This window comes from Gasterosteus aculeatus, chromosome 21 (assembly GCF_964276395.1).
Source record: "Gasterosteus aculeatus chromosome 21, fGasAcu3.hap1.1, whole genome shotgun sequence".
In the NCBI taxonomy this organism is placed as follows: Eukaryota; Metazoa; Chordata; class Actinopteri; order Perciformes; family Gasterosteidae; genus Gasterosteus; species Gasterosteus aculeatus.
In genome coordinates, this window is record NC_135708.1 from 9,940,798 (window position 1) to 9,959,724 (window position 18,927).

General features: G+C 40.1%; 2 protein-coding genes across 5 annotated transcripts; both read right to left on the reverse strand.

The window, feature by feature from the left end:
- Positions 1-956: 956 nt before the first annotated feature.
- On the reverse strand, positions 957-5,328 carry LOC120811714 (sialoadhesin-like). 2 transcript variants are annotated; one of them, XM_078095627.1, is made up of 8 exons: positions 5,224-5,328; positions 4,530-4,605; positions 3,795-4,178; positions 2,810-3,115; positions 2,455-2,715; positions 2,279-2,363; positions 2,150-2,189; positions 957-2,049 (listed from the first exon to the last, which is right to left on the reverse strand). In XM_078095627.1, exons 2-8 carry the CDS (start codon positions 4,591-4,593, stop codon positions 1,888-1,890), a joined length of 1,302 nt encoding a protein of 433 aa, XP_077951753.1. In that variant the 5' UTR covers positions 4,594-4,605; positions 5,224-5,328; the 3' UTR covers positions 957-1,887. The 2 variants fall into 2 exon arrangements, with proteins under 2 accessions (XP_077951753.1, XP_077951752.1); XM_078095626.1 differs by having other exon boundaries at positions 3,795-4,190.
- Positions 5,329-12,681: 7,353 nt separating this feature from the next.
- LOC120812019 (cell adhesion molecule 3-like) lies at positions 12,682-17,021 on the reverse strand. Of its 3 annotated transcripts, XM_078095624.1 has the most exons (9): positions 16,888-16,952; positions 16,659-16,738; positions 16,177-16,252; positions 15,510-15,881; positions 14,126-14,431; positions 13,771-14,031; positions 13,586-13,670; positions 13,457-13,496; positions 12,682-13,365 (listed from the first exon to the last, which is right to left on the reverse strand). In XM_078095624.1, the coding sequence occupies exons 3-9, from the start codon at positions 16,238-16,240 to the stop codon at positions 13,147-13,149; spliced, it is 1,347 nt and encodes a 448-aa protein (XP_077951750.1). In that variant the 5' UTR covers positions 16,241-16,252; positions 16,659-16,738; positions 16,888-16,952; the 3' UTR covers positions 12,682-13,146. The 3 variants fall into 3 exon arrangements, with proteins under 3 accessions (XP_077951750.1, XP_077951751.1, XP_077951749.1); XM_078095625.1 differs by lacking the exon at positions 16,659-16,738 and having other exon boundaries at positions 15,510-15,869; positions 16,888-17,021; XM_078095623.1 differs by lacking the exon at positions 16,659-16,738 and having other exon boundaries at positions 16,888-17,021.
- Positions 17,022-18,927: the final 1,906 nt, after the last annotated feature.

Consider the following 18,927-nt stretch of genomic DNA (forward strand, 5'->3'; position numbering starts at 1 on the left):
TCAGCAAAACGGAATTGATTTGTTGAAAAGGGTGATTGTGTTATCCTTCATAATACTATTTTGTATAATGTAATGTGTAAATATAATGAACTACAGAAAATAGCTAACAAATGCCGCTCCAAGGTGGGAATTTCTTTTTTAAAGTTATTTTAAAGAGCACACAGGATCTGTGCATCTTTACTCTTGATTGATTGATTAATTGATTGATTTCTATACAGTTGCTTTCCAAATGGCGCTAGAAATATTGCAAAACTGGTGCGCAAAAAAGTCGTTAGCGGAGGTTTGCTGGGTTTAAGTAACACATTGCAGCATTTGGGGAACCAGTAAGTGTTTCATCAGTTCTGCTTGAGTGAGACCTTGTGGTTTCCGTCCCCTGTCTTACATCAGGCAGGTTGACGTCTGAGAGAACTGCAGTTCTTAAAACTTTCCCAACCGGTTGAGGCTGAAGCCCTAATTATTATGACTTTTTAAAAGCCCCAGTGTTAACATCCATGAGAACATGCGTCAAGTACTAACACCTAATACTTTATAGTGAAGGTTCTGTTTACAGGGGTAAAAAAGTCAAATAACTTGTCTTTTAGTCTACAGTGGTAAAATGGTGTGGCGGTCAGCACTTGAATCTGCCCTGTGGCCTTTCTGTCTGCATGTCCTCCCCGTGTCGGCGTGGGTTCCCTCCGAGTTCTCCGGCTTTTTTTTTCTCTTTGTTTAAAGTTTTTAAGTGCCATTTTTGTACTGACATGAGCACTTGTGGATTTAAAGAACATTAATAAACACATTTATTCACTATGTTTTGGCCAACAGATGTCCCAGGAGACTAAAACATTGAACATATCTATTTAAAGGTTGCATTTACACATTTAACACTATAAACTACTGGCCAGTTTTGTAATTTTTGTTTTTATACTATTACTACAAATGTTAGTAGACTCACTTAGAAAAAGAAAAATCACTTTAAGCCACTTTAAAGTTCTTTAATTTTTATAAATACAAAACAGCACATCTGATATGATCCTGTAGCCTAGAAACCTGGATCTAAATGTCTCTGATGTGAGAAAAAACTGAGGCGGCACAAACACAAAGTGGATAATAATGAATACTACTGATATTACATCACATAAGATAAACATAAAAACATTTAAAATCTTATAATAGCACATGATGATATATGAACAGCACTGTCTTTAGAATACTCCTCTATTTAGAGCTGTGGGACTTTTGTTTGTACTAATTTGATAAACACAAACCTCAGTGTGTCTAAAGTATAAAATCATTGCTAAAACTACCTGGGCCGTGAACGGTGAAGATAATAATAATAAATAATAAAACCCAGCAAAGAGAAAACGCACACACAACACATACTCATACATTAAAAGCAGTTCTGAAGAGGTGGGTTTTGATTTGTGTTTTGAGTTTGGGGAGAGCGTTGCAGAGGGAGGGGGCAGCGATGGAGAAGGCTCTGTCACCCCATGTTTGGTGCTTGGTCCTGAGGGGGATGGACAGGAGGTTGGCGGCAGAAGAACGGAGCCGACGGGATGGAAGGTGATGGTGGAGCAGGTCGGTGAGGAAGGGGGCCTGATTATGGAGGGCTTTGTGAGTGAGGAGAAGGATTTTGTATTGGATGCGTTGCATTCGTTACATTTTCTCACGATTCCTTTTCCACATAAACTGACAGATGAAGCGTGTTATATTTGTAAAAAGCATCTTTTTTTCCAGAGCTTGTGAGCGAAATTTCCACGATAACTCAAATAAATGCCACGTCAAATATCAAAACACATTTGGGGGGGTTGATGACAGAGAGAGTAATTCTTATTCTTAAATATTGATAAATGAAGAAAAAATTGGGCTCCAGCAGGGCAAAAGGGCAGGTGCTTCAGCACCATTAGGGGTCTATCTGTGCGCGTGCCTGATCTGCGCATACAGCGTGTCCTCCTGCTGTCCACCGTCCTGCTCCAAGACCGAGGACGGTCCAGGTCCGAGCCTCGAGAAGTTAATCTCTCCATAGTGGACGTCTCCTTCTTCTGTTGTCACTGTCTCTTCAACGGTGTGATTCTGTATAAAAGAATAAATGAAGCAAACAGGAAGGGATTGTGAAAGCCGCTTGCTTCCAAATAATTACAAAACCACACTGTGTTGTTTGGTGTGTTCTCACCTGACTCTGATGTGCAGTTGGATGTGGAGACTTCAAACGCCTGTAAGACAAAATGTTGGGTCTAATACACAGAATACCAAAAAAAGAGCACATTTCATTGGAGACACATTCTTTAATGATGCTACTGACCAAACGAAGACAACCAGGCCGATGAGTACGATGATCCCAATGATTCCTCCAAGAACTGCACCCAATAGTAGATAATCAACTCCACCTCAAGACAAGATGAAAAAAACAACAGTGACTAAATGAAGACACTATGGGAATGTAACAATATTGATTGCTGAAGTACCTTTATTAGTTACCTCCTATAGTCAGATGGATCTCTGATGATGTTTGATCACCAAGCTGATTGGTGGCCACACAGTAATAAACTCCTCCATCAGTGACATTGAAGCTGTAAAAGTCTCCTTCAGATACTTTGATTGGTGCATCTCTGCTGGTCTTGAACCAGGTGAAGTTGCTCACAGGAGGTTTGGCTCTGCTGGAGCAGGTCAGGTTCACCCGGCTACCTGCTGACACCCGACCTGATGGACTGATGGACACTGAGGTGTCCTTGGGAGCATCTGAGGAAAATGTGACATTAAAACTTTATGCAGCTGACATTTTGTGAACACATAAATTATCGTATGCTGACAGGATCAAAGAACAAACACTCACATGAAACACTGAGAGTCTTTCTCTCCTCTGACGTCTTTACATCTTTTCCTTCATTCACAGGATATCTGGCAGAACAGTTGATGATGAATCCATCATGTTCATGTGACAGAGTGATGCTCTTCTGGATTCTAGTTGTGAAGGTTCCATCTGTGTTTTCCTCCATCATGTGGTGAGAGTCTGGTTGGAGGTTCCAGGTGAGTTGAGGAGGAGAGTGTGGACAGGGAGTGGAAGCTGAGCAGCTTATAGAGACAGACTCCTTCTCTTTCAGATCACCTGAGATCTCAATCCTGGGCTTTGGGGGAGAATCTGTGGTTTCAAATCAAACACAGATTGTACACTGAAAAAAAGAACAAGACTTTTTTTCTTGAGTCTACAGTCTATGATGAAAGTACTTTTCAATGTTTGAAGGCAAAATATAGTATTATATTATATATTAATATTATTCTTTTTTGTTGATTAAATAATGTGTTCTTTGTGTTCTGTGACCTTCTAGTGTTTTTTTCTGATGTTTCTGAGTTGTTCCCAACATTTACCCCTCTGAACTTCTCACATGGCTTCATTTAATTAATTCCACTACTTCATAATGAAGCAAACCTTTTTCTCCTTTCCCACAAATCACCTCATGACCCCTCAGATTTAACTTGTGACCCTCTGTAGGGAAAATAAAATGTTAACTATCACTATTAACGTTGTCAAAGCGCTGATGGTATTTAGTCAGAAAAGAGGAACTTTTGAGTCTTCCCCTTTTTCAGGCGTTAAATGCAAAGGTCGTCTCGTACAGGCAGCTTTCTCATGGGATTATTAATAGTAGTGAACATAAAAATCCATTCATATCCAGCAAGTGTAAACATTTCATTCCTGTGTCGATGCTGATGTGTTGGTGTAGATATTTATTTTCACATTAAAAGTTGTCTTCTACTTGCTTCTACTTTCATTCTGACTAATAGCATCATATATTGTTTCATGAAAAACCAAAGTCTCTTACCGTTAACTGTTATTTGAAGAGGATCACAAGCAGCTGTTGCTAGAAATGGCCAGTTCTCAACCCTGAAGTAGTATGTGTCTGTGTATGTTGTGTTTAAACTGGAAAATAAAGTGGAGCAGTTTTTCTGACTCAAGTTTCCATTAAAATTCATCGGATATGTGGTAACTGTCCCACTACTGTTGAAAATCACATTATTTGGATAACGGCCAAAGCGAGAGTCAATTTTGATCCACACTCCAAATGTTGTTGTTGCGCTGTTGAATTCCTCTTCTGATTTAGCGCTGAAGTTACATGGAATTTGCAAACAAGATCCACTCAGTGCTTCCATCTCTTTTGGTGCAGTGATAAATAGAGCTGAAACCTCAGAACAAGCAGCAGAAGAACCTGTGAAACAAACTAATGATAAACAGTTGTGATTAAAATGACAATAACAATGACAATGAACACAAAGAGAAATATACTTCAGCAGTAATGTTTTGCGTTGTGTTCTTTTTTCCCTCAACAGTTTTTGTGTTGATTCATCTTTTTGGTTTTACAACTTTCCCCCACAAGGCCGAGCCCAGTGGGACCAAACCCGTCTCTGTCTCCAAATAACTACGTCACTTTTGTCTCCGTGATAAAAGAGCTCAGCAGGAAAACACAGATTGTAACATTCACATGAATTTAGGTTGAAATGATATTTTCCAAACAGTAAATGATGGAAGTGAAACACAAGTGAGTGAAGATGAAGCTCACCTGAGAGGAAGAAGACACTGTGCAACACGATGGCTGTCACCATCCTAACAGACTGGTCGGCCATGACACTCACCACCTGATTCACAAACACAACATCAGTGTTCTAGGAAGCGTCCAACATGCTGTGTGCAACCACAAGTTCCTGTGTGTGAAGAGACCACAGCTCACAAGTCTGTGGACGAGTACGACTCTGAGTGTTGGATGAGAATAAAACTATGAATGTCTCCCTCTTACCAAAGAAGCCCACGTCCATAACAGAGGGACAATTAGATCAAGTGCAGGTCTTTGTTTTAGCAGAGTTCTCCCCTTAACTGCTCATATCCGTGAGTCTATATCATCTTTATGTATCACACACATCACAATAATAATAATGTAGCATTAACAGTCAGTGACTGGAGTTTAGTCACTGTGAATAACTCTGAGTCTCTGTTGCTCTGCATTACAGGACTGATGAACCTCACACACTTTTATTGTGTTGTTATAATTTAAACTTTAAATAAATGACTTACCCCGCCAAAACATTTCCTCATTTATCGTTTCTACTTCCTCTTCATCTCTAATATCTATTAAAATCTTTCAAATTCTGACTAATTAGAATGAAATCTCATGTAACTATATTTCAATAAAAAAATACAGTTTTCTAGGTTTTGCTAAGTGCTGATAAAATGATGGATTGAAGGTGACATTAACTTACATTGAGTGAGTGTTTCTTCTTCAGTGCGGTTTGCTGTCTGACAAGTTCAATGCAGAAGTCACAGGTCTGTGAGAGGAAGGAGGAGTATCTGGGAGGTGGATCGAAATGTCACTGCTGGTGTTCCTGCAAATGGCAAATAAAACAATTATTCATAAACTTGTATTGTAATTAAACCACTACAAAACTCTGAAAAAATACAACCGTCATCAGCCAATGAATAAATAAAATACTTTTAATTGAAGAAAGGAAGAATCTGATGAATATCTTCTCTCCTTGATTACATGCAGAAATAACTTTATTTATGTGGACCTATTTTACATTTTTAAATCTGATAAGTTGATACGATTTTTTTATTATTGAAAAAGGTCTTTAATAAAAGCTTAGTGGACATACTCAATATTGTCAGTTTTTTGGTTATGTAGTAGTTTTATTTTGGTGCTCACCTATATATACTTCACTTCCTGTCCTGTGTGTGTTGTGTGATTACGTAACCGGACCTGACAAGTCTCACTTGTCTGTGTGCTTCTCTTTTTTCTGTGTCCGTCTTTATGGTTGAATCATTCTGGATAGTTTCTGATATTTTTTACATTGGTTCTGGATTTTGACTAACTCTGCATAATATGCTTATTGTATTGTTGTATTTATTACCTCATTGGACAGTCTGCTGTGAACATTTGTGTTCTAGTTACAAGTTAAAACATGTACATGCACCTGTGCTTTGGATTCATGTTTTGCAGGTTTTCAGTATAGCCAAAAAAATCTCCACAAATTACTTCAGTGATTCAAATTAAAACAAAATCAAAGCTTTTATAATACTGGGATTACTTTATGCAAATAAGTATGTTTCAAGGATAAACTCAAATCAATGACTCTCGACGAAAACATCTCCACACGATGCATTTTAATGACAGGATGAGTGACAGGTGTTGCTTGTAGCTTTTTAATAATTTTTTTAAACAGTAAAATGTTTTATGTAGTACACATCAAGAATTATCAAGAGTCATTGTTTAGCTTTAATTAAGTGTTTAAATGTAGAATACTCGAGTAACCCCGTCACTTCAATTGTTGCTCTTGATTGAAGACATCACCTCTTCTAAAAAACAAAAAAATATGTTTTGTAAAATGTTGCAGCGCAACTGTTCTGGTTCAATAGCTCGTTAGCTAAACATGTTGCTTGTGGTGCTGGACCCAAGAGCAGAACACGGAGCAGAAAAGGTTCAACAGTCTTTACTATAAAAAAACTGGGAGGTGAAAAGTGGTGAGCTGGAGGGATGGTCGGCAGGGGGCAGCAGGTTAGTCCACAATGCTGGTGCAGGGAATCCAGAGGGGCAGAGAACCTGAGGCTGATGAAAAATGTTAATAACGGGGTCAAGGATTGCTGGGTGTTTTCGCCGTACCGTAAGTTCCGGGTTTGTGAACTGACGATCTGGCAAGAAATGGGTGAAGTGCTGGGGAATATCAGGCCTGCAGCCTGATTACTCAATGAATTCTAGCTGCGCTGGTCAATCAGGGGGAGGAGCACAGCGCAGACCATGACAAAACCTTATTTTACCAATACGGAACCGGTCTGCAAATTGGTTTTAATGTGCGGCTGAAGTGAGACTGCGTATTGGTAAAATGATGGTAAATTAGGGTTGTAACTGGTTGTCATCTATGGTCCACTACAGTTACAGAGAGGTGTCGTTTGTATTTTAACAACGTTTTATGTCATTGCGCTCTCTGACTTTGACATTGTTTTGTCTTCAAAGTACGCGAAGGCCGGTTCATCGCTGTTCGCAGCTTCAATTTCATAACCACGTAAGGAACCATGAGGAACACAACAAAGAACACTTTACCTTTGAATGATCTGTTTTTGAGTGGATGAATCCGGAAGCGTTTAGCGGCACTGACCAAATAAAAACACCAGTACAGATGAGTCCAATGAACCCAACAAGTACTGCAACCCATGGTGCCAAACGTCCAAGCTGTCACCGTTTGGGTTTATTTCCTGTGTTACTTTGTAGTTTCCTGCCCCTCGTGTCCGTGGGTTAACTTCACTTCCTGCCTTGTCCTGTAAAAAAGTTGTAAGTTGTAAGTTTCCACATCACACTTCTTTTGTTAAAGAACTGAGCACATGAACTCATGTATTTTTTTTACATTTTGAATGACCTTACTGGCCTGTTCTTGTCACATGGGCTATCGACCGTCTCGCTTGATGCCAATCAGTGGTTGAAGATAAGGGCCGCTGAAGTCAAAGCTGCTTTCTCTGTCTTTTAAAGCAAATTTCCCCACATAAAATCTGCACTGGAAACTGCTTGTCACATGGAATAAAAATATATTGGCTATTGCAACACTCCAGGTATAGTTAAATATGCTTCTCTCTGGGCCAGTATCAGAGGGTTATACGTATATCTACAGAGCCTTAAGGAATGGAATCAGAGAATGGAATTAGTATATAGAGGTATGTTGTAGAAATTAACAACGATGGGGTGTGAACATCAGTGGTATCAGTAGTTGCATTCTGGGTCTGCGATTGTGTGTGTGTGTGTGTGTGTGTGTGTGTGTGTGTGTGTGTGTGTGTGTGTAACGGGGTGTAGTGACAGATTTTTGTGAGCCACTCGGAGGGTGCGGGAGAAGATCCTGTTCCTCACTCACACACACAGAGATTCCATGTCTTTTATTTTCTTTGGGTGAAGTTACCGTTCATTAGTTTTTATACCTTATAAAACACATATACATCTGGTTCGTGATGTCGCTATGCGTCTTTGGTAGCGGTAAAAAACAGAACCATGTTCTACACAAATATCACGAATGGCTCCTAAAGGGGGTGTTGAAGGTGTATAACAAAACAAGAAATTGTGTCACCAGTCCGTGGTTTCCCAAATAAGTGAGAGAAGTTTTAATAATTTACTGTACCGCGAGCTGGACACCTAAAACAAAGTAAAAAAAGAAAGGAAAATAGAAGATAATGAAAGATAGAAACCATGAGTGTGAAATGCAGTTAGTGAGAAATATATAAATCTCAATCAGTGATTCTTTGCCTCGACCAGGAGAGTAAAGTTAACTTGATCTGTGGAGCTCAGAAAGTAGTCGGCCCGGCGATGCCAGAGGGAGGGGGGCCGGTGTTGGACCAGCCCAACACCCCGTCGGCCCACAAGGGATTCCCCTATACGCCTTGTGGGCAGTCTGCCCCTGCCTGTATAACCACTGCTGTTAAAATATATGAAATCAGTTCTAAATAAAATGTATAATATTTTGAATGCAACAAAACGCAGACTTCAGTCAAATGTTTCCCCACCAAATGAGGAAGTGCAATCCATCCATCCATCCATTGTCAAACCGCTTATCCTGCACTCAGGGTCGCGGGGGGGCTGGAGTCCATCCCAGCCAACTTCGGGCGATAGACAGGGTACATCCTGGATTGGTCGCCAGCCAATCGCAGGGCGACACAGAGACATACAACCATTCGCACTCACATTCACACATCTACGGGCAATTTAAAGTCACCAATTAACCTGATCCCCAGAGCATGTCTTTGGACTGTGGGAGGAAGCCGGAGAACCCGGAGAGAACCCACGCAGACACGGGGAGAACATGCAGACTCCACACAGAAAGGCCACTGGGTGGAATCGAACCCAGGACCTTCTTGCTGTGAGGCGACAGTGCTAACCACCACGCCACCGTGCCGCCCTGAGGAAGTGCAATGAGGAAATTAATTTACTACTTTAGCAGAACTCCAACTAACCACCTGAAAGACAAATGCAAGTGAACTTGCTGTTAAAGAAGTGCAGTACAGCTTGGTTACACAATACCTTTGTGACTAAATAGTGCAGAAATACAGGCAGTGTTGTTAATGAGGAAGTCTGTTATCACGACATCTTAAAAGTGGACTCAAAAGTGACACAACTAAATGCAAGCATATGTCAAACATTCATTTTTTACACCAATTATAGATGGTTGTGTGTGAAAATTAATTAAAAAGGGAATCATTGGAGTGAACAGTAAAATCAATCCAAAACTTTTAAAAAAATATTTAGTTGATTTGTAAAGATCTCTCTATCATTGATGTGTCTCTTTGACCCAGAGTCCAGGAGAACATTCAGTGCAAGCTGCTGAAGAAAGCTCGGTGACGTTTCCAGAACCTTGGACAAGGTGTTTCAGCACGTGAGGCAGCGGCAACAATGCTGCAATCTCATTGGCTGTCAATCTTCTAAACACGCCTCCCCCCCTGGAGCTCATGAAGGATAAAAGCCCACTTCAGTGTTGCATGGGGAGCTCCAGGGCACATGGACTACAGACCATCTAGGGCAGTGGTTCTCGACCTAATTTTAGTGATGTAACCCCCCTACAAAATATGTATTTCAGCCGAGCACCCCCTAAGCAGTGCAAAGCATTATGGTTTGAAAAAAATATGCAATTACGCAACGCTGTGCCAGCAGTATCTGATTTATTAAACACTGAAACGACACAAAGCTTTGGATGGGTTGCACCTCATGGACGTGTTTTCAGCAACTGCGCTGCTCTGCTTCATCCACGACTCCTTCGTTTAAGCTGGCATCAGAAGACAGCAGTGATTGGCGGCTGATGATGGGGGCGTGTTCCAGGCTTAATTGGATTTGCTGTGAAATTCACAAATGTGAGGAAATGCAGTGACTAAAAAGCTAAACAGAAATAAGAGCCATTGGAACACACTGGGTTGGAAGCTCTGTTGTTAGCACCCATAAAGCAGGTTGATCCTCTTGATATCCCAGTAGTACATCCTCTGTACGATCTGGGTGTTGGCATTGGGGATGGAGGTGATGGAGTCCCACCCATTGATAGAAAAGGCTGTTCTTCCATAGTGCATGATGGAGGAGTAGTCGTAGGGACTGTTCAGGTTGTTGGTGTTCTGCTTCTGGAAGTTGTAGGCCATCTAAGGGTTGATGTTCTCCCAGTTGATCCGGATGTAGCAATCACGGTTGCTCCTGGTCTGCTCGTGAGTGAAGCCCACTGTGTGGTTGATCTCGTGCTGGACGATGCCGTGGTAGACGCAGCCCTTTCTGTTGAGAGAGACCACCTGTCGGCCACCTATTCTGCCCAGAGAAGAGAAGCATCCAGCTCTGCTCTCGAAGGAAGAAGCATTAGGAAATGTCTTGGCTTCAGTAAATGTTTAGGTCTATATTTATTTTTCTGCAGACAAGAGCAGATAAACCTTATATGTTTTTAAAAACATAGGAGCCTCTAGTGCCACCTACAGGATGAACGTTTTTTTGTAAATTTGCATTCAAGAAAAGCATTTCATTTGCTACATGCATCCAATTGTTTAATGATCATCACAACCTTACAATTGGCATGGCCTTAAACCTTTAGTTGTATGTGTGGAGAAACCAGGAGTTCATTCTGTTTTACGGACCCAATTTAAAGCTCAATCCCCTCATGAAATACTTATTTTTACGGAAGTGTTTACAATCCATCTTGTGTGATCATCTTCTTACTTCCCTCTGCTGGTTCCTCAGAACTGTTGGATATGTGGCAGTGCATTAATCTGAACATGGACTCATTTAAAATTCTTTGTTTTACAGAGTAATCCACATGACTCTGTGTGCCTGCTGGGTGAAAGATGCAAAGCTGGTTCAGGGCAATTTAAACCACGATGCATTTCATGACACCTGTAACCAATTTACTATTTCAAAAGCTTCACGTGACCTCGACATAAAGTTGAACCAAAGAAATCTCCCCAAACAAAAGTGTTCCTTGAGATGTCGCAAGTTTTTTTTTTTTTTATAGAATTCTACAAGTAACCAGTGAGGTAGAGAAATATGCTCCATGCGGTTCTGTTCACATCCACTCTCAGGAGCATCAGGATTTCCCAAGGACACAACAGGAGTCCTGCCCTAAAAACAAGAGATAGAAGTGTTTTTCCTCTTTCTATTTGGTAGAAGATACAACACGAATGCAATACAACATGTATTTCCCTTTGGCTGCTCTCATCAACATTTCATATCCAGATTTTGTTACACTGAGTGTTGGTGTTCACACTAAATCTTCTCTATACTAACATTATCAATTGGTCGCATGTTATTGTAATCTAGAAAATATTTACAGGCTTCATCTTCTCCACACAGTATTGTGAGAAACATCCGCATTGGTTTCCTCTTTATGTCTCTGAATCTTAGAACTTGTAAAGATTACAGGTATAGGGACCCAAAAGCACAACTCCGAGGCAGAATACAATCAAAAGTTCTTTGCTGATACAGGCAGGGTAAAAACCGGGATAGCAGTCCAATGGGCAAACAAATAATGGGGGGCAGGCAGGAAATCCGTAAACGGGGACAGGCAGGGTTCAGAAACAGGATGGCAATCACATGCCAGAAATCGACAGGCAAACAAATCCAGAAAGGGCGCAGGCGAAGAGTTCGATGAGGGGATGTGCTTCAGGTGAGGGCAAGGAGAACCAGGTGGGGGTAACGAGCTGATGATGTGGGAGGATCTGAAATGACAGGAGTTAGATAACTTGCGGTGAAGATGAAATTAAACTATGATGTGGTCTGTTGTGTGACAGTACCAAGCTCCTTACCCATACCTTCTCATCTGGTTGTCAGTGAGCCTTTGTCTGGTCATGGTCAACATGGATGTAGTGCAGGAAGTTGAGTCCCAACAATTTGTTCTCCGTGAGTCATTTTCCAGATGATTGGGCCAGAGACAGTCCAACGCTTTATGTAACACAGCTACAAGTTTAACAGCAGAAGTGAATTCAGAAAGGTCAGCAGCTTTCAGGTGACCTCAGTGAAACGTCACCATCCTGTTGACGTGACGTTTACTCACGCACGTTATCGCTGAGCGTGAGATGAGATTTGGCTTAGAAACATCCCACACCTTTTTGGTTTTCACGACATAGTTTGTGTGAGAGTTCTATTAATCGCTGCTCAGTCAAAGATGTTTATGTTGTTATTTTAATTGTTTGAATTTCAATGATCGGATGAATAGAAAGCTCCATCTAAAAAAACAAAAACAATAGACCTGTAATCGTTAACTTTCTGAGTGTGTCTAAAATAATCACAACCAGTGACTCTCATCTTTCTCTTCTAAGAAGGGAAATTCGTTTCCCACCTATAAAATATAACAGTCAGATTTCTTTGACGTTGTTGAACTTGAAGAACCTAATGTCACTGACTCCATTCACTAAAACACAATCAACACAACCTTGTTGTGCCTTTTGAAACCTTTAACAATTCAACATTTGGGCGGCTAATTTTTACTCGCAACATTTTTTAAAGTGTATTTTAGCACCAGATATTTTATTATAATATATCTGGCCCCTTCTATTTAGCGTTGAGCTTTTCATTCAAATAAATTGTCTACAGACCATCACCTTCAGTTATCCAGTGGGATTTTTTATGCATAATTTATTCTGAGACTTCTGTATTGTTGATTTAAGTTTTTTTCAAAAGATGTTTACAGACAACACATGAAATTATGAAGCAATAAATGCAACTGAGATGAAGTCGTGTATATTTTTATTACCTTGCAATAACAACATATCTGCAGTAAATATGTATATATGGAGTAAATTATTGTCTTTTGAAGAAGAAAAAGTACAATAAAATAGTTGTATGGTTGATGTAAAAGAACGGAATACGTTTAAAAAACAAAACAAAGAAAAAATAATTCAACAAACATAAAAAAGGTAAAATCTTGTTATAGCATATGTTGATATATGAAGAGCGCTGTCTTTTAGAATACTTCTTTATTTAGAGCCGTGGGACTCTTATTTGTACGGATCTAAAATTATTACAGCTATCTGAGCTGCAGGGTGTGGATGTTTAAAGTTCCCCTTTTATTAACTGAGCAGTGAAGATTATGTTTTCTCAAAATTAATTTTCTCCATGAAACAGATGAAGCTTATTATTTATGTAAACCGTATATTAAGAATCCAACCAAAATGTGACAAGAAAAGGCTCATTTTCACTTCACTTGAGCGTAGAGATCCTCTGGGACGTCAGCAGTCTGTGTGACGTTGTCTGCTGCCTTGGACACTTTGACATGCGCATACAAAGTGTCCTGCTGCTGTCCACCGTCCTGCTCCAAGACCGAGGACGGTCCAGGTCCGAGCCTCAAGAAGTTAATCTCTCCATAGTGGACGTCTCCTTCTTCTGTTGTCACTGTCTCTCCAACAGGCTGATTCTGCATGAAAGAATAAATGAAGCAAACAGGAAGTGATTGTGAAAGCCGCTTGATTCCAAATAATTACAAAACCAGTTTGGTGTGTTCTCACCTGACTCTGGTGTGCAGTTGGATGTGGTGACTTCAAACGCCTGCAAGACAAAATGTTGGGTCTAATACACAGAGTACCAAAAAAAGACGACATGTCATTGGAGACGCATTCTTTACTGATGCTACTGACCAAACAAAGACAACCAGGCCGATGAGCACGATGATCCCAATGATTCCTCCAAGAACTGCACCCAATGGAAGATGATCAACTCCACCTCAAGACAAGATGAAAAAAACAAAAGAAGTGAAAAAATGACACAAAAGACACTATGGGAATGTAACAATATTGATTACTGAAGTACCTTTATTAGTCACCTTCTATAGTCAGATGGATCTCTGATGATGTTTGATCACCAAGCTGATTGGTGGCCACACAGTAATAAACTCCTCCATCAGTGACATTGAAGCTGTAAAAGTCTCCTTCAGATACTTTGATTGGTGCATCTCTGCTGGTCTTGAACCAGGTGAAGTTGCTCACAGGAGGTTTGGCTCTGCTGGAGCAGGTCAGGATCACCCGGCTACCTGCTGACACCCAACCTGATGGACTGATGGACACCGAGGTGTTCTTGGGAGCGTCTGAGGAAAATGTGACATTAAAACTTTATGCATCTGACATTGTGTGAACACATGAATCATCGTATGCTGACAGGATCAAAGAACAAACACTCACATGAAACACTGAGAGTCTTTCTCTCCTCTGACGTCTTTACATGTTTTCCTTCATTCACAGGATATCTGGCAGAACAGTTGATGATGAATCCATCATGTTCATGTGACAGAGTGATGCTCTTCTGGATTCTAGTTGTGAAGGTTCGATCCGTGTTTTCCTCCATCATGTGGTGAGAGTCTGGTTGGAGGTTCCAGGTGAGTTGAGGAGGAGAGTGTGGACAGGGAGTGGAAGCTGAGCAGCTTATAGAGACAGACTCCTTCTCCTTCACATCACCTGAGATCTCAATCCTGGGCTTTGGAGGAGAATCTGTGGTTTCAAATCAAACACAGATTGTACACTGAAAAAAAGAACAACAAGACTTGAGTCTACAGTCTATGATGAAAGGGCTCTTGCCATTACATTTGAGAGCAAAATATATTATTATATCAAATATTTTTTATTATATATATTTTTTGTTAAATAATGGGTTTGTTTCTAGTTCTTTTTCTGTATGTGAACGTTAGCAGATCCATTTCCTCTCTGAACTTCTCACATGGCTTCATTTATTAATTCCACTACTTCATAATGAAGCAAACATTAGAGAAAAGTCATACTCATGTGTGCAGCAGAACGTTTTTTCTCTTTTCCTTTCCCACCAATCAACTCATGACCCCTGAGATTTAACTTGTGACCCTCTGTAGGGAAAATAAAATGTTAACTTTCACTAATTAGTGTTGTCAAAGCGCTGATGGTAAATAGTCAGAAAAAATGAGCTTTTGAGACTTCCGGTTTTTGAGGCGTTCAATGAAAAGGTCGGCATGTAGCCTACAGGCGACTAGAGTCCGCCTGAATATAAGCCACACCACATACATTTTGAACGAAAAAAAGATGTGTACATATATAAGCTGCACGTGTCCACGCGGCATAAAAACGACTGCTTGTGCAAAGTCATCCGTGCCGGAGTTCTTCACATTGCCGTCTCGAACGTCTCACCATTGATTCATTAATTAACGGCAAGTTTACGCGCAGCCGCTCTGTGTCCTTCTCCGACAGCCAGATTGGTTTCCCGTAACTTGCACCTGTCTGTCTCGCTCTCGCGCGTTAGCCGTAAAACATGAAAAAAGGTAAAATCTTATCATAGCGCATTGTTGTATAAGCCGCAGCCTTCAAAGTGTGGGAAAAAAGTAGCGACTAAAAAGTAGCGACTTATAGTCCGGAATTTACGGAAATAGTAGTGAACAAAAAAATAATACATTTAATCCAGGAAGCGTAAATATTTAATTCCCTAGTGGGTGTCTGTAGATGTAGATAGTAGGTGTTGAAATTCACATTTAAAGTTGTCTTTCTGTTTTCATTCTAAATAATAACATCATGGATTGTTTTATGAAAAACAAAATTATTTTACCTTTAACTGTTATTTGAAGAGGATCACAAGCAGCCGTTGCTCGAAAGGGCCAGTTCACAACCCTGAAGTAGTATGTGTCTGTGTATGTTGTCTTTAAACTGGAAAATAAAGTGGTGCAGTTTTTCTGACTCAAGTTTCCAGTAAAATTCATCGGATATGTGAAAACTGTCCCACTACTGTTGAAAATCACATTATTTTCCTTTTTAAGCCACACTCCAAAGGTTGTTGTTGCGCTGTTGAGTTTCTCTCCTGATGTGCTGAAGTTACATGGAATTTGCAAACAAGATCCAGTCAGTGCTTCCATCTCTTTTGGTGCAGTGATGAATAGATCTGAATGCACATCACAAGTAGCAGAATTACCTGTGAAACAAACTAATAATTAACAGTTAAAATGTGTAAAAGCACAACAATAACATGAACACAAAGAGAAATATACTTCAGCAGTAATGTTTTGTGTTGTGTTCTTTTTTTCGCTGAACAGTTTTTGTGTTGATTCAAGGCCGAGCCCAGTGGGACCAAACCCGTCTCTGTCTCCAAATAACTACGTCACTTTTGTCTCCGTGATAAAAGAGCTCAGCAGGAAAACACAGATTGTAACATTCACAGGAATTTAGGTTGAAATGATATTTTCCAAACAGTAAATGATTGAAGTGAAGATGAAGCTCACCTGAGAGGAAGAAGACACTGTGCAACACGATGGCTGTCACCATCCTAACAGACTGGTCGGCCATGACACTCACCACCTGATTCACAAACACAACATCAGTGTTCTAGGAAGCGTTCAACATGCTGTGTGCAACCACAAGTTCCTGTGTGTGAAGAGACCACAGCTCACAAGTCTGTGGACGAGTACGACTCTGAGTGTTGGATGAGAATAAAACTATGAATGTCTCCCTCTTACCAAAGAAGCCCACGTCCATAACAGAGGGACAATTAGATCAAGTGCAGGTCTTTGTTTTAGCAGAGTTCTCCCCTTAACTGCTCATATCCGTGAGTCTATATCATCTTTATGTATCACACACATCACAATAATAATAATGTAGCATTAACAGTCAGTGACTTGAGTTTAGTCACTGTGAATAACTCTGAGTCTCTGTTGCTCTGCATTACAGGACTGATGAACCTCACATACCTGTATTGTTGACTTACCCCGATAGCTAAAACATTTCCTCATTTATTGTTTCGACTTCCTCTTCATCTCTAATATCTATTCAAATCTTGCAAATTCTCTTTGCATTGATAGAACAGGCAATTAGTACAATTGTTAATAATAATAATAATTAGAAAATAAGTTGTAACTTGATGATATTTCAATAAAAAATACATTTCTTCTACGTTTTGCTGATAAAATGACGTATTGAAGGTGACATTAACTTACATTGAGTGAGTGTTTCTTCTTCAGTGCAGTTTGCTGTCTGACAAGTTCAATGCAGAAGTCACCGGTCTTTGAACCAAGATGATCTGTGAGAGGAAGGAGGAGGAACTGGGAGGTGGAGACAAATGTCACTGCTGGTGTTCCTGCAAATGGCAAAACAAAAAAACGATAATTTACACACCTTTATTGTACTAAAACCACTACAAAACCTTCAAAAAATACCACAACCTCCATTAATTCACCAGCCAATGAAAAAATTAAAGTCTTCGAACTGACTTTAACTTTGGATTTAACTTTTTTTATGTGGACCTTTGGAATGCATTGAATACTTTTTCATTTTAAAGTCTGATAGATTTGTCTATTATATATAGGCTAATAATAGATAATAACTTACAAATAAAGTACAAATACTTCGTTACTGTACTTAAGTAGAAATTTTGGTATATACTTTACTGGAGTATTTATTTTTCAGACGACTTTTTACTTCTACTTCTTACATTTTCACGCAAATATCTGCACTTTTTACTCCTTACATTTTAAAAACAGCCTCGTTACTTCCGGCTTGTCGTAGTTATAAAACACAAAAAACTAGATAAGTGGCGCTATGCGGACGGAGTGAATGTGATTGTGATTGGATGAGAAGTATAAACATTTAGCATCCAGACACCCGATTGGTTTTCTCCGCGATGCGCCGGCAGATCGGAGCGACACCGGGTGGGAAAAGTGGTCTTTGGAAAGTTGGTATTTAGCGACATGGACCCTCCTCCTCTTCCTGCTCCTCTTCCTCACGCAGATTCTATGTAACGTTAGATGAGTATCTTCATGACCGTGGATTTGTCCTAAATGTTTTATTGAGAGTCTGGCACAACACAGCGACTTGCACGCAGCGTATTAAATAAAGTGATTAATGCGGCTTTGGAAATGAACACATAGGGATTCTGTATTTGCTCATGAAGCCTGAACATACTGGTTATTTGGCCAATGTTTTGATAACCGACCGCTGACAGTTCAGAGTTCCCCATCATTATAAACAGGGGTGCGCCCCCCCCATGACGTAGTAAACCTGGGGGAGACAGTCTACCTAATCAATGGGAACAACGTGTGTGTCCGTCCTCTGACTCGTGTCACTGGAAAATGGGTTGAGGTTTTATCTGTTAGTCAGATACATTTGTTGTTTTGTTGTGTCTCTGAATGTCGCCATGTTTCCACCATCCCAACGGCAGGTCACGTGATCTGCAGGCACCTTCTGATCACATTGTAAAGGACTGACGTGTTGTGTGAGCGAGGTTACGCATTAAGAGTTTGTCCTTAATGGGATTTCTTACATTACTTTTACTTTTATACTTTAAGTAGTTTTGAAACCAGTACTTTTATACTTTTACTTAAGTAAAACGCTTGAGTTGGTACTTCAACTTCTACAGGAGTCTTTTTAAACCCAAGTATCTGTACTTCTACTTGAGTAATAAATGTGAATTCTTTTGACACCTCTGAGAGAGATGTCTTGGCTTCAGTAAATGTTGTATACATTTTCTGCAAAAATGACAGGACTGATGAGTGTCCTTAGCATTTTGACCCAGAGCAGATAAACCGTATATGTTTTTAAAAACATAGAGGAACCTCCAGTGCCACCTACAGGATGAACGTTTTTTTGTAAATTTGCATTAAAGAAAAGCATTTCATTTGCTACACGCATCAAAGTGTTTCATGAACATTACAACCGTACAATCGGCATGTCCTTAAACCTTTAGTTGTGTGTGTGAAGAAAGCAGGATTTCTTTCTGTTTTACAGACCCAACTTAAAGCTTAATTACCTCATGAAATACGTATTATTCCGAAAGTGTTTACAATCCATCTTGTGTGATCATCTTCTTAGTTCCCTGCCCTTTGATGGTTCCTCAGAAATCATGGACATGTGGCAGTGCTTTAATCTGAACATGGACCCATTTAAAATGTTTTACAGAGTTCACTTTTTCGAGAGCTTCACATGACCTCAACATGAAGTTGAACCAAAGAACTCTCCCCAAACAAAATTGTTCCATGAGA

Excerpts from the sequence above, each read along its gene's own strand:
- LOC120811714 (XM_078095626.1), bottom strand. The coding sequence starts at position 4,593 with ATGGCCGACCAGTCTGTTAGGATGGTGACAGCCATCGTGTTGCACAGT. Across the intron at positions 3,116-3,794 it reads TCTTCAAATAACAGTTAACG|ATTCTCCCCCAAAGCCCAGG; the intron begins GTAAGAGACTTT and ends TTGAAACCACAG. Across the intron at positions 2,716-2,809 it reads AAAGACTCTCAGTGTTTCAT|ATGCTCCCAAGGACACCTCA; the intron begins GTGAGTGTTTGT and ends CATTTTCCTCAG.
- LOC120812019 (XM_078095623.1), bottom strand. The coding sequence starts at position 16,240 with ATGGCCGACCAGTCTGTTAGGATGGTGACAGCCATCGTGTTGCACAGT. Across the intron at positions 13,671-13,770 it reads GATCCATCTGACTATAGAAG|GTGGAGTTGATCATCTTCCA; the intron begins GTGACTAATAAA and ends TCTTGTCTTGAG. Across the intron at positions 13,366-13,456 it reads CAACTGCACACCAGAGTCAG|AATCAGCCTGTTGGAGAGAC; the intron begins GTGAGAACACAC and ends TCTTTCATGCAG.